At 31.4% G+C, this 14199-nt stretch overlaps 3 protein-coding genes and 1 non-coding gene across 5 annotated transcripts; 3 read left to right on the top strand and 1 right to left on the bottom strand.

Moving 5' to 3' along the window:
* Positions 1-1877: 1877 nt before the first annotated feature.
* LOC101506981 (probable magnesium transporter NIPA6) lies at positions 1878-5841 on the top strand. The gene is made up of 9 exons (XM_004502948.4): positions 1878-2134; positions 2209-2265; positions 2486-2576; positions 3037-3197; positions 3296-3423; positions 3525-3662; positions 4129-4221; positions 4330-4447; positions 5574-5841. Exons 1-9 carry the CDS (start codon positions 2014-2016, stop codon positions 5702-5704), a joined length of 1038 nt encoding a protein of 345 aa, XP_004503005.1. The 5' UTR covers positions 1878-2013; the 3' UTR covers positions 5705-5841.
* Positions 5842-7289: 1448 nt separating this feature from the next.
* On the top strand, positions 7290-7361 carry TRNAH-GUG (transfer RNA histidin (anticodon GUG)). The gene has a single exon. It is a non-coding gene; the product is annotated as a tRNA-His (tRNA).
* Positions 7362-8126: 765 nt separating this feature from the next.
* On the bottom strand, positions 8127-10929 carry LOC101507098 (uncharacterized). Its single transcript, XM_004503017.4, has 4 exons — positions 9993-10929; positions 9278-9461; positions 8815-8897; positions 8127-8493 (listed from the first exon to the last, which is right to left on the bottom strand). Exons 1-4 carry the CDS (start codon positions 10731-10733, stop codon positions 8422-8424), a joined length of 1080 nt encoding a protein of 359 aa, XP_004503074.1. The 5' UTR covers positions 10734-10929; the 3' UTR covers positions 8127-8421.
* A 475-nt stretch (positions 10930-11404) lies between these two features.
* LOC101506435 (uncharacterized) lies at positions 11405-13812 on the top strand. Of its 2 annotated transcripts, none has more exons than XM_004502947.4 (3): positions 11405-11986; positions 12560-12785; positions 13393-13812. In XM_004502947.4, the coding sequence occupies exons 1-3, from the start codon at positions 11781-11783 to the stop codon at positions 13642-13644; spliced, it is 684 nt and encodes a 227-aa protein (XP_004503004.1). In that variant the 5' UTR covers positions 11405-11780; the 3' UTR covers positions 13645-13812. The 2 variants fall into 2 exon arrangements, with proteins under 2 accessions (XP_004503004.1, XP_004503003.1); XM_004502946.4 differs by having other exon boundaries at positions 12557-12785.
* The last annotated feature ends 387 nt before the right edge of the window (positions 13813-14199 follow it).

Genomic DNA, 14199 nt, shown 5'->3' with positions numbered 1-14199 from the left:
AAATAAAAAAAATATATTAAATACTATTTTAATAATAATAATAATATTTATTTTTTATAATAATAATATTAAATAAAATAAAATAAATAAAATTTTACTTATATTTTGATTCATCAAATTATATTTGAATTTAGGGAGTAAGAGTAACTAATATTTTTGTCTTTAATTATACATATACAATATACAATGTATTATTTCATATATAGTAAAAAGAAAAAAATAAGAAATAAATTATGTATATTGATGTTACAAAAATACTCTTAGTATTAATATGTTAAACTTTGTCTTTTTATATTATAAGATAAAGTAGGAGTGTTAATAAAAGATACAATTAAAATAATAATAATAATAATAATAATAAATATACATTAAATTAAAAGATATTTATACTTATAACTCAATTGATAAAATATTAATATTATTAATTATGTCTCATATTTAAATTTTAAATTTTGCAATTATGCGTAAATTTTTGGAAAAAACTTATATTTAAGAATATATTTATAAAAAAAAGTTTTTTTTTTTTTTTTCGAAAGATGCTTAAAAGTAGACACATATTAAAGATGGGTATTGTTTTTGGGTTGCTTGTGAAGTTGTGACAAGTGCTAAAGAAATGTTAAAAATAAGTCTTACAGACCCATAAAAAAATATGTCAAATAAGTAAACTCTCATTTTATTTCTAATAAATATAAACATTTTTATTTTAGTATTTAATTAAATAAAAAATTTAAATTAATTATTAAATCATCAAAATATTAAATTGTTTAATTTTTAACGTTATAATGATTATGAATAAATTTAATGGTAAATTGTATTTCATAAACTTTTAAAATAATAAATTATATTTTTAAATTATTTTAATAATTTCAAGATTAATTTAATTTTTTTTAATTAAATCATCAACATCTAAAAAGAATAAAAATAGTAGTTTATCTAAAACTATAAAACTATATTATGATTATAGAAAGCGAAAGCCATGTGGGTTGGAGATATGGCGTGGCCGCGTGGTAGACGTAGTAGGGCTCATAGTTGACTTTACTGCATTCGGTCCAACCATTTTGTTACCAAGGCCAGGGCTAAACACAATGTAGTGTACGTTTTTTTTAGTACATGCTTAGGGGTAGCAAACAAAAATTTAATTTTTGCATATGAGTTAATTATGATTAACTACGTCAAAAATATTAATTATGTTTAACTAATTTAAAAAAAATACTGTTTGATTAATTCAAAATTTAAAGGTTGTTTGTTTATAATTAATAAATATATAAATCTTTACTCGTATTAGTCCACCTTTTAATTTAATTTTTTTAATTCAATTGATCTTATTATTTAAAAAGGGTAAACTACATACATATAAAATGTTTTCTATTTCAATTTAATAAAAAATTTAAATTATTCATCAAACATTAAAATAATTTATTATCATAAAATATATTAACAATACGATTTATTTTTTTTTTTAAATAATCTAAATTATAATTTACTATCAAATAATCGATATTTTAATGATTTAATATCTGATTTGAGAGATGAAAATAATCCATTTTTATATTTTTAGAAATTAAAAGAAAGGATTAACCTTGAAAACATTTTCAATAAATTCTTTTTTTTTTTTGGTTTCCGATAAACTTTCAATAATCTTCGATTAACTTATCCGCGTGTTTTGCGAGTCTGTCATTTTTGGCTCGAAAAAAGTGTTCGGAGTAAGGTTGGAATTACTCGTTGAAACTCACTCTCCAATTCAAAGTACTGTAACTGGTTTCGTAAAAAAAAAAAAAAATCCTAGTAATCGGTCCCCACTAAGAAACATAGGAAGGGGGCGCGACGAAGACAGAATCTGATTGATGCGCGACAAAACGAGAATAAATGAGTTTGAACTTTGAATTTGTCTCTTGTTCATTCATCGACGATCTTCTAAATCAAAATTCTAATCCATCTAGGGTTCCAAATTCCAAATCAAATTCCAAATCACACAATTCAGTGAATGCAAAACATCAATACATACATAAATAGATGTACTCCAGTAATTTGACTGGTTTCATATTAGCCGTTGTCTCCGGCGCTTTTATAGGCTCCAGCTTCATCATCAAGAAAAAGGGTCTCCAACGTGCCAGTCTTAACGGCACTCCTGCAAGTTAGTTACACTTTTTTCATCTCTCTTACCTTCTCAATGACGCCGTTATCTTTCTAACTAACTATCCGTTGCAGGTGTCGGAGGCTATGGTTATCTTCTACAGCCTCTTTGGTGGATCGGAATGTTTACCAGTCAGTACTACTTAACAATTTTTTTCAATTTTGCTAGTTACACCATTTTATTTCCGATTACACCCTTTTAGTGAGTTCGCGTAAGTTAGTTGGGTTTAACGGGAAACAAAAGATGAAACTAGCAAAATTGCAACTTTTTTTATTTTTACATTTTCAACTTTCAATTTTCCCCCCTTTTTGTTTCTGATTTTTTACGAGGATCCTCTCGTTATTATTACAGTGATTGTTGGAGAGATAGCGAATTTTGTAGCATACATTTATGCACCTGCGGTGCTTGTCACGCCACTTGGTGCTTTGAGTATTATTGTTAGGTAATTACTTTTAATTCTGCAGAAATTATGCTTGTTTACTTTTTAAGAACGTTTTTAATTTTCATTTTCAACTTTTACTTTGTATATGAGTGGTTGAATTGATGTGGCATTTGGTTATAGATTTTCCTTTTTAATTACAACAGAGAGATGACGAAAGCTGATTACCTAGAATGCATTTCTAGAAACATTGCAATATTGTGAAAGTTTTCTTAATTTTCAAAAGTACTCAATCTATATTTAAAATACATTTTGAATAACTTCTATAATCTATTCGCTGATGTTTATTTTATCGGTGAAAATGGAAGAAGCAAACACTAGAAGCCATGTTAGACAAAATCCCAATCCAGCATGTAGGATCACACGATTTTACGATCTCACACCCCTTCCCCTTTTGCTTTTTCAATTTTTAATTTTAACTCGATCTACTTTTGTTTGTTGCTGGTGGAAATGGCTAGTGTAGTGCTGTCTTGGCTCATTTCATGTTGGGTGAGAAGTTACAGAAAATGGGCATGCTTGGGTGTCTTTTATGCATAGTAGGATCCACTGTTATTGTGCTCCATGCACCTCAAGAAAAGTCTCTTAGTTCTGTGCTAGAAATATGGCTTTTGGCTGTTCAACCAGGTATGCTGCCGCTGAGGGTTTTAGCTGTTTATTATTATTTTTTTTAAATCAGATTTTCACTTAATTATGATATTGCTGCTTTCTGTTATGGCTTCCAGCATTTCTCTTGTACACAGCCTCGGCAATGGCTGTGGCATTCTTTTTGATTTTGTATTGCGCACCTCGCTATGGCCAAACTAATATCTTCATTTATGTTGGAATATGCTCCATAATTGGATCCTTGACTGTAAGTGACTCTTCCTATCCAGTTCACCTTGAACATTCTAGCATTCAGTAGTGGAAGTGACCTTTTGATTTACGCTTCTGAACTGATAAATCCTGTCTCAGGTCATGAGTGTAAAAGCGATTGGCATTGCTATAAAACTTACATTGGAGGGTGCAGATCAGTTTGTCTACTTTCAGACATGGATTTTTACAATGGTCGCCGTTTCTTGCATCATTACTCAATTAAATTACCTTAATATGGTTAGTATCACCCTTAGTATTTTTATGTGTATATTTTTGGGTATATGAAATAAAAGTTAGAGCCTTACTTTATCTTCCATTCTTCCCTTTAGTAGAATAGAATGATACAGCTCTTATGTGTCATTTTTCTATTATTATATTATGTCATATGTGTTTCATCTGCTTTTTATATAGTATGAGAAAGCATTTTATGTTTGTAGGAGGTGATCCATAATCCAAATAACATCATGTAAACCTCTAGAGTATGTGCTAATTTATGAGTGCAACAACATGTAAACCTCTAGGCCAAATACATCCGTGTAATGCTTGAACTGGGCAACCAAAGCTGATAATCTCGAAGTCCCAATTCCAGAATTTTCATTTACAAGATTGTTTTCCATGCATTTCAGTTGTCATAATTTGCTTGTTAGTTGGTCTGGGATCTGTGCTTCTATGTTGATCAACTGTTGCATGATTGGCATTGCAGGCATTGGATACTTTCAACACAGTAGTTGTTTCTCCTATCTATTATGCGTTGTTCACATCTTTTACAATATTAGCCAGCGCAATCATGTTTAAGGTTGGTATTTTATTGGAACAAAGTAAAAAATACATATAAGGATACATCTTTTTGATCAATTGCTCAACTATCAGTTGTAATCCTGCCTTCTGTATTCTTATCATTTAGGACTATTCTGGTCAAAGTATAAGCAGTATTGCATCGGAGCTATGTGGTTTCATCACTGTTTTATCTGGAACAACCGTATTGCACAGTACCAGAGAGCCAGATCCTCCAGCTGGTACAGGTAAAGGCTTAATGCACTTAGGCGAGGATTCCTTTGATGATGTAAGGTCTGCATAATTATATGTGCCTTTGCATTGAGCTGCAAACTTTACTAGTATTTGGCAGCCTGACCTGTGCTGAAGTATGATTATGACCAAAGTCTAAAACTTAATACAAATTTTAGATGATGTAAGAAAATTGCTTATATTTCCTTGTTCACTGCTTGCTCAATTTTGATATATGAGTAGCCATGCAACTAGACATTTGAGGATATCTTTTTCATATAAAGATGATGGGAGCCTTGGTGCAGCAGTTGGAGTCACTACCATGTGACTACAAGGTCACATGTACTTAGCTTCTTGTAAATGCATGATTAGATTGCCTACAATAAATCCACAACTGGTCTGGCCCTTCCCTAGGCCACACCATGACGGGGCTTTATAGCCTTAAGCAGTCATTTTTTTTCCAATTAAAGTACTTAAGTAACAAGGGAAACATTTAATGGTGAAGAGTGATGAAAATAATTATGTATTTAGTGCAATCAGTGTGTTTTTAAGCCTAGTCCTTATTATAGTAGAAATATTTGATTTTTCTTGCTTAAGATGCTCAAGTTCTAATATAGTTGATAGATCTATGGGGTTTTATTCTTCAATGGAAATTACTAATGTAATATAGTTTTTGTCATGATGGCTGTAAAATGAACTAAGCCTTCTAGTTTGAGTTAAAATGTCTTTTGTGGCTGTTATTCAGAGTTGAATTCCTTATATGCTTAAATCCATCACTTTTCCAATCAAAGACTTATTTTCATTTTCACTTTCTAAATTGAAAAGCACCTCTAGCTTCAAATTATAGTTTGCACAAATGGATATGAAGTGATGAACCCACATCATGGCAAATGAGCTATGCTAGAAAAGGAAGGGTGATTAAATTTCTAACAAAAATGTTTGGGTAGAGGGCACACAGTCAGCATTCAGGACAGACTGGGGTTTCTTAGCATTAGTAGATATATTTTGACGTGAGATTATAATTTGTTCACTATTTTCTAGATATGATTAAGTTGATCGGCTAATGATGTTTCCATAAATGCACATTTAACCCTCCCTTCTTAACAAACTGCGAAAATTTGCCTAAATGTTCATCACATGCAGATGTATACAGTCCCTTGTCTCCAAAAGTATCATGGTATATCCAAGGCAATGGTGAACCTTGGAAACAAAAGGAAGAAGATGGACCACCCCTTAATTTAATTACAGTTATCCGGCAAGACCATTTCAAGTGACGCTGAAGTCTTAAACTGGTAGAACAAGAAATTAAATCCATTATTGCTATCCTGCCATTGAGTTATATACATGACCGTATTTTCTAACTTCTCATTGTCTGAGCTTTTCGGCTTAGTTACACTATGAAAAAGAAATGTTGCTGGCTTATTATGTACATTATTAAGCAAAAGAAATGTAGCTGGTTATAGGGTTTGGCTCAGTGACCCCATCCATTTGGTTTAGCAACACAATGTACAGCAAGGCAGAGAAGAGACTGCTTTTTTCGTGTGGTTTTAATCATTGGTAGCATATTCAATGAAAGCTTGGGTTCAATCATCTGAAACTGAGGAGGTGATGTTTCTTCCAGTTTGTATTAGAATAGTAGTAGTAGTTGTTGTACTACTTGTTATTAGTTATGTACTTATGTAGTTGTACATTGTTTTTATGTTTTAGCCTCTTCCTTTTCCCAAATATATTTTTCTTTTTACCTTCACCCTTTTCTTTTTATCTTGTTAAGTTGACCAATTTATGTAAAAATCAAAGTTAGCTATTCTGTATACGCTAGTCAATGTAATTTAAATATTTTAGTGGTCGAACCTTATCGGTAGAATAAGGTTGCAAGGATATCTATAATATTTAAGTTGTTATACAACTATTGACCCCTCCAAAAAAGCTGTTATACAACTCTGCTTGGAAACAGTTAAACTTCTGAAACAATTTTTTTGGGGATGAAATTGTTTAAGTAACATGTTTATTTGTATTGTACAAAACAATTGCTTGCATATAATATAGCATCAAATATATGAAATGATTTTAATACTATTTGGAGGATAAGGAAGTACTCTTTTTATCCAAGTTATGAAAAAAATCAAATGTAAAGAAAAAATAATATTTTTTAAGAATAAAGCTATTTTTTGTGTGAAGAGTTAGTTGACAATGAATCGAATATAGTACGAAATTATGTTGTAACAAGTTAAAATAGCTTTTATTCTGCCAAAAGAAAAAAATAGCTTTTATGTTTTTTAAGATAACTATTGAGGCGTTTGAATATACAGCATAATTAAGTGTGTTTACTGTGCAAAAGAGGCGCAACCTGTTTTTCCAATTGAAGAGAAAATTATGATAAACTTATTTTTTTTATCAGAAATTATGAGAGATAAACTTCACATGAGTTGAAAATAACTTATAAAATTAAGCTATATATTACAAAAATAAGCTTAAACCAACGTATATCTCATAAGTTATTTTCAAAAAAATTGAAACACTCGAGTCTTTATCTCAAATGTCATAGCCGATGTGAATAAGGTATTTTAATTCAGATGCCTCCTATGAGACATGTTATCTTTTTACAATAAAACTCATTACATATTACATTCAAATACTATTTTCTAAAAGTCTATAACTACTCGTCAATATTTATTTTTTTGGCATAAAAAAACCGGAAAAGAGCCACACCATTATACAAGTTTTTATTTTGTTTGAAAACGCGTCTTGTCACAAGCATGTATGTTTTAAGGATATTTCATGATTGCAAACTCAAAAATAATTTAAAATGGTGCATTTGATTTTAGTTAAATATAAAACGCAAAGAAAACTTTCATCGAAGTGGCTGTAGTTTAGTGGTAAGAATTCCACGTTGTGGCCGTGGAGACCTGGGCTCGAATCCCAGCAGCCACATGAACAGTACCTTTTTTTTTTTGAGTTATGTTCGCTTTAATATAGTCAAAGTCATTGCAAATGATATGAAATAAGTTTTTTCAATAAAAAAGTCATGTTTTTCCAAATTAAATTATTATTTTTTGGGTACAAAATTAGATTAATTTTTGTTGTAACATTAGTAGACAATACTACTTTAGAGATAAAATTGAAAAATAATGTAATACTGAAAAAAAATACACTTTTTTTGTATACATTTTATATGATTGCTAAAATGACACTTAATTTGAAACAAAAAATACAGCTTTACAAACAAATTATCTTAAAGTTATATGATTTAAGAATTAGGAGAAATTATGAAGGCACAAAGATAATTTTTATATTACATCCATAATATTAAAGACTTATTATTAATCATGTCATATATATTAGAAATATTAAATAGAAGATAATCTAATTTAAAACCATTGTTAGCATCAAAAAGTGTTCCATGTAATTAATTCAGAGTGAACGGATGTTAAAAATCTCTCTAATTTTCAAAGTCGTACGACATTATCATCTTAAAGTAAAAAAGTTTATGGTTTTGTATGTTTTGGCTACATGATAATAGATTTAACAAACACAAGAAAATAAACATAAATTGCATTTTAAGGTACTAAATTTTTCTTCTTCTTCTAAACTAACATTAATTAAGTCGTTAAAACAAGTAATTTCACGAGCTTCTACAATTCTACTTAAAGATAGCAATACTGTCGTTAAAACAAGTAATTTCACAGGCTTCTACAATTCTACTTAAAGCTAGCAATATTGTCATTAAAATAAGTAATTTCCTATACTTCTATAATTCTGTTAAGATAACAACATTGTCGTTAAAACAAGTAATTTCCCAGACTTCTACAATTCTAATTAAAGATAGTAACATTAACTACAACTGCAAAGAGAGTTGTTGAATAATTTTAAATTTAGACGTACCGAGTAAGATATAAACTAATTACATGGAAGACATTAATAGTGCATCCATGATTACCGCCTTACATAACCATAGAGAAAATCAAGTCCAAAGAGTAACTATCATCCTTTCCTATTGTTGTGGTAGTACATCCAAAAACGATGGGACTCTCCATGGCATGAACTCCCCTTCATGTGATGCATTCTGATAGCATAGAACAACTAATTATGTAAGCCATAAATAAAGATAATGGTTTCTTTTTGTACTCATCTTCCCTAACAATCTTGAGATATAAGCTAATAGTAAAATAGAGAATATTTTGATGTCGTGTCAGCATAAAACTTTTTACAATGTCAACCAACCAAAACCACCATTTGCAAGACTTTTAAGCTAGAAATAATAAAAGTCAAACTATTTTAAAAATATAGAGAGGCAAACATTATCAATTGGGAATTGCTTGAAGAACTAACAATATTAAAACATGTAGTCAGAAGCTCAAGTATCATAAGTAAATAAGATACTTACTTTTAACCAAAAGAAATATCCACGTAGAAGACTCAGAACTTTGGGATGATCATCGCCAGCTGCTTCTATTTCCTCTGCAAGATCTGCAACATGAGCACATATCTAACACTTGCCAAGTTTCAAAATAACAAAAGCAAGTTTCTGTCCCAATTGAGTAAATTGTTGCATCACATTTTTGTAGAGGTTTATCCTCTTTCACCATAACTTATCATTTATCAAATTTAGTGAACTCATCCAAATTCAAAGTGAAAAAGAGTAATTTTACATAAGCATACACAAGTATTGGCAAGCACATCTGAGAATTTGTTAGTTCAATGTCCTGACCCATACCACTAGAGTACACATTTTGAGACATGGCAAGTACATTAACTCTAGTATGTATATAATATATAATGTAATGCAATTCTAACACAACAAGTTGTATACTATTATTAATTAAAGAGAAACGCCAAATCCTACTAACCATAAGTATGATCATAAAAAGACTTTCCATCATAATCTTCCTCATAGATTTTGATACGCCCACGGAGATCTTTATAGTTTTGGACCGGCTTTCGAACCTTAAAGTCACGCAATAGTCTCTGACACTCTTCTTCACAGTAAGGCCTATTAAGTTCGTTCAAGAGTTTTCCTCTAAAATCATCACCCTGAGAAGCAACACAAAGAGCCAACAAAAACTAGATAGATAAGGAAAGTGCATACACAACATAAAACAAAGAGAAAATGTTCAATACAACAACAGCAAAGTATTGTCCCATTGAGAAAGGTTGGCTACAATGACCCTATAATGTTCTATCATGTATTATATCTCTATATGCCTTATTAATCTCCATTTTTTTCTTAATAGTTTCTCTTTTAGATATCAACTCTCTTTGCCTCTCTCTCTAATGTTGTCTTTCCTAATCACATCTTGTCTAATTTTTTCACACTTCACGCAACATTCTTATATATGCTATGCTTATTTTATAGTCATGATTTATTTACCGTCCAACACTCCGTCTGTTCTATACAACATTGTTAGTCTTACTGTTGTACCATAAAATCTTGCATTCAATTTGAAAGTGCCGAATGATATTAAGGAGTTCCCTAAGTTCAAATCCGGAAAACTAACATAACCACTAATATAACATTTATATATAAAACAATTAATAACAAATTCATGAGTTTTAGATACTTACAACCAGACTTTGCACAGGCCTTTCTATTACAATCACATCATCATCATCAACATAATCATAATCTGAAATCTCATCTTTCACTTTCACTACTTCCATGCAAGATGGGGTATCAGATTGTTCACCCTTTTTCCCACTACCAATGTGTTGACCCTCAGTTTGTTCAAAGCATGCATCTTTCACATTTGAAGCACCTTCTCCATTCACATTCACAATCACATGATTCATTTTTACCCTCTTTCTTTTACAGTTACCACCACTGTTAATCTTAACCCCACGTTTCTTAGCAGCAAAAACTTTTGCACCTTTCAGTTTCTTACCCTTACTACTACACTTCTTTGAATCCGATGATTCATCCTCGTATTTTACAAAGACGCCATCCTCAATGATTTCTAGTAAATAAGATTTTCCACAAGGCTTCAAATGATTCAATAAATACCTATTATGTTCCTCCTCATCCTCTGTGACGTTTTCTTCAGCAGTGTTTTCTCTGTTTTGGTTCTGAAGATGAAGCAGCAGAGATTGTAGAATGCTGGATGAACCATCTGTGAACTGCATCAATTCTGAGTCAGCTTTTGGATTCCGAACAACGAATTTCTGAAGAAGGGTATTAAAGTGGTTGAACATGAAGTCGTTAGTTTGTGTTTTGAGGACAGTGTTGTTGTTTTGAAGGTAAATGTATAAATCATGTTCACGGTCCCAGGTTCTGTTTCTGGGTTTGTTGTCTGAAGTAGTGAGTAGCATTCTGCTGTGAGAAATGGTTGTGATGTGAAGATTTTAGATGACAGTGTTTGAAGACGAGAAAAGAAAGAGGAACTGTGAGTGTTGCGTGTGATGTTGGAGAAATGCAGATTGCAGAAAGAGAAACTTTATAGCGATTGAAACGGGGAAATGACATGAGAAATATGTTACGTCTTGATTGAAGTTCAATTCAAATTAACCATTGAATTTAAAAGAAATAAAACTAGGTGTTGTTGAATTAGTAAATGTTTTTTTGAGTTTGAAAGTCTTCCATAAAGTTAAATAAACTGATTTAATTGAGTATTTGTTTGATTCATAGTTAGAGTAATTTTGATTAAAAGTAAATTGAGTTAAATTAATTTATGTTTAAATACATTTAAATAAGTGATTTTTATCAATTTTTGTTGATTGAATAATTTAGTACAAATTATTCCTATAACTGATTCAACCTTTCAAGTATATATTCTACTATTAAATTTAACTATTTAACATTATTAAAACTCTTAGATTAAAGTGGTAAAAACTGTTTTATATATTTTTTAGTTATACATATTATATTAACTTTTAGATGCAACAAATATTATTTTAATTATTTAACAAATACTTTTTTAAGTTTTGTTATTTAAGTTAACATGATTGTTAATAAAAGAGAGACAATGGGCTCATATAAAATGGGCTTTTAATTGGAGCCCGATTTCTTCTTCTTCTCTAACCTAGAGAGTGTTGCAAGTTCTGCAACCTGAAACAGAGCACCGAGAACAGGGACTGCAAAATTGTTTTGTGGAAAAGGGCAAATCTGATAAATAACGCCGAGTTTATATAGAATCGATTCACAACTGAACGTAGAAGCTAGGAAATGTTACTTAAAGTAAAATCGATTTCAATGGACTGAATCGCTTTCTAAAATGAAATCCAAACACCTTCACATCTTGCTGGAAGTGCGTCTGTTCATTTAAACGCGCGTTTAGCGCTGCTCGATGTGGAACCAAACAAGTTATCGAATCAAGCAATAGGAAGCGCTGTGGTGAGTGAGTAGTGTAGGGTTTGAGGATGGGTCGTAGTTTGTCACGTTCACCTTCGTATAGAAGAAGACACTCTCGTTCTCGATCTCGATCTCGATCTCCTTCTCATCATCGCCACTCTCGACGCCGCAGAAGACATAGAAGCAGAAGCTCTTCTTCACTCTCTCCTCCTCCCAAATCACGTACTCCCATTCTCAAACACAAAAAAGACCATCAAATCACTCTTAACAAAACGTATCTAATCTTTCTTCTCATTTTTCTCCTTATATTTATTACCTTAGGCTTTGTTTAGCTTTATCTATTTCTGTTACTTATACTTGTGGCCTTCACTGTATTAGTTAAACTTTCACTTCGTCTTCTTCTTCTCATCAGTTAGTTAGGTTTATTAGTTACCTTTTGTTTTTCTGTTATCAATCCCTTTTCATATATAAAAAGGTGCTTTTTGTATTCAACAAATTCAATTGAATAGAATTCACTTTAAGATACTTACTATTCAGAAATTTCATATGTCAATTTTTCTTCTTGCTTTGTTCTTATTAGATTAGCAGTTAGTTGATAGTTATTTCTCCTTATCATTCATTAGTTAGTTTTCTTTCTGTTATAGTCTGTCAAGTGATTTTGAGAGTTATTCTCTTTTCCTCATTTAGTAACAGTTTTCTTGGATGAACATTTGAGAGTTCATCTCTTTACTACAATTTATGATGTTTTATGGATATAGAAAATTAGAAGTTACATGACTTGATTATGCATTTTTTCATTTTCATCCATGGCCATTTATTTATGTCCTTCATTTTTTGCATCTAGTAGCAGCAAGCGTCAACACGAGGAAGAATTAAAACTGCTGGAAGAAGAGACTGCGAGAAGACTGGAAGAAGCTATCAGGAAGAATGTTGAGGAGAAGCTTAATTCAGAGGAAGTCAAATTAGAAATAGAAAGGCGTGTAGCAGAGGGCGTAAAGAATTTATTTGATGATGTTGAAGTTCAACTTGAAAAAGAAAAGCAAGATGCTCTTAATGAAGCTAGGAGGAAAGAAGTAAGTATTTTGATTGGGTCTTAGTCTTGCACCCTTTTCCTATGAAATGGCCATTGGAGGGTAAATTATTGATTGATCGTTCTGCAATCAAATTTGAAGAGGGTTTCATGTATCAAAACTGTTTTACATTTCGAGTGATTGATAATTTTAGTATGAATGAAGTCTTAGTTTGAGTCTTTGAGATACCTTATAAGCATCTTTGTCTGGTAAATAAGATGCAACCCTGCAGGACCTAGGATCTTTGCCCCATTGGTGACAAATAGTAATCATATCATAAAAATGTTTTTACTTTTTAGATCTTCAATGGGACTCCCAAATTTTATTCAAGATTTGTACTGAAACATTAGGCTTAAATTTCCATATCTTTTGAGTTTTGACTCAGGACTATGATCGATAATAATCAAGTAACTGTTGTGTTGAATGAGTCTCTATAATTGAAGCCTAACCAATGTACGATTTGTGATTTACATCTAAAAAAGAGCATACTACTTTTAACGTATAGATTATAGGGGGCAGGCTGAAGTCTTAATCATGTAATATTCCTTTTTTTTCTTTTTTTTCTAGTGTCCTCATTTGAGGTTTGTGGTGCGTTGTTTATGTTCTGCAGGAACAAGCTCGAAAAGAGAGAGAAGAGTTGGATAAGATGCTTGAAGAGAATAGGAGGAGAGTGGAAGAGTCTCAGAGAAGAGAAGCTCTAGAGCTGCAACGGAAGGAGGAGGAACGGCAAAGGGAATTAGAGATGATTCGGCGACAGAAAGAAGAGTCTGTTCGGAGAAAGAAGCTGGAGGACGAAGAACATGCTAACCGGATCAATTCTACGGGTAAGAACAAATCTAGGGCTAACTCGTACGGTTTGTAATTACTATTATGCGGTGTCATTTTGTACCCCAACCTTATCTGTACAACTGTACCCTTGTTAGAAGCCGTATGATCTTGAATGAAAATTTGATACTCCTACAGTTGAGCTTGCAACTTTATTACAACTTACAAAATTAAAGAAATTTGAAAATGATAGTTTATTTGAGTACTACTGTCTTGAGGTTTATTTGCTTTACATTACAAGATGGTCTTCCTCTTTCACTGATCTTGAAATTTTTATTCTGGAGACAGTAGTCAATGATTAAATATTCACTTATAAAAAAAGGTTTTGTAAAGACTCCCAATCATTTCTGTTCAAGGTGCACTACTGATTAAAAATTGGTTGGTCCACCTTCTCCACTTCCTAGAATTAAAACTTTCAAAGCAAACATGTAAGAGCTGCAGCCATCAATGCCTTGAATTTTAATAGCAAGAAGTTGTGGAGTCTTGTTGTGTTATAATGAAGACTTGCAAGAAACTGGTAATTGAAATTTGAATGGTTTGGTGATTGAGGATGGCCACATTAATCATAGATGGCCACGCACTACCAATAATC

The sequence above is a fragment of the Cicer arietinum genome, chromosome 5 (assembly GCF_000331145.2).
Source record: "Cicer arietinum cultivar CDC Frontier isolate Library 1 chromosome 5, Cicar.CDCFrontier_v2.0, whole genome shotgun sequence".
In the NCBI taxonomy this organism is placed as follows: Eukaryota; Viridiplantae; Streptophyta; class Magnoliopsida; order Fabales; family Fabaceae; genus Cicer; species Cicer arietinum.
Note: the sequence above shows the minus strand (reverse complement) of the source record. Positions and strands in the feature narration are given on the sequence as shown.

Excerpts from the sequence above, each read along its gene's own strand:
- LOC101506981 (XM_004502948.4), top strand. The coding sequence starts at position 2,014 with ATGTACTCCAGTAATTTGACTGGTTTCATATTAGCCGTTGTCTCCGGC. Across the intron at positions 2,135-2,208 it reads TCTTAACGGCACTCCTGCAA|GTGTCGGAGGCTATGGTTAT; the intron begins GTTAGTTACACT and ends TATCCGTTGCAG. Across the intron at positions 3,424-3,524 it reads CCATAATTGGATCCTTGACT|GTCATGAGTGTAAAAGCGAT; the intron begins GTAAGTGACTCT and ends ATCCTGTCTCAG.
- LOC101507098 (XM_004503017.4), bottom strand. The coding sequence starts at position 10,733 with ATGCTACTCACTACTTCAGACAACAAACCCAGAAACAGAACCTGGGAC. Across the intron at positions 9,462-9,992 it reads GGCCTGTGCAAAGTCTGGTT|GGTGATGATTTTAGAGGAAA; the intron begins GTAAGTATCTAA and ends GTTGCTTCTCAG. Across the intron at positions 8,494-8,814 it reads GATATTTCTTTTGGTTAAAA|AATGCATCACATGAAGGGGA; the intron begins GTAAGTATCTTA and ends CTATGCTATCAG.
- LOC101506435 (XM_004502946.4), top strand. The coding sequence starts at position 11,781 with ATGGGTCGTAGTTTGTCACGTTCACCTTCGTATAGAAGAAGACACTCT. Across the intron at positions 11,987-12,556 it reads CAAATCACTCTTAACAAAAC|TAGCAGCAAGCGTCAACACG; the intron begins GTATCTAATCTT and ends TTTTGCATCTAG. Across the intron at positions 12,786-13,392 it reads ATGAAGCTAGGAGGAAAGAA|GAACAAGCTCGAAAAGAGAG; the intron begins GTAAGTATTTTG and ends TATGTTCTGCAG.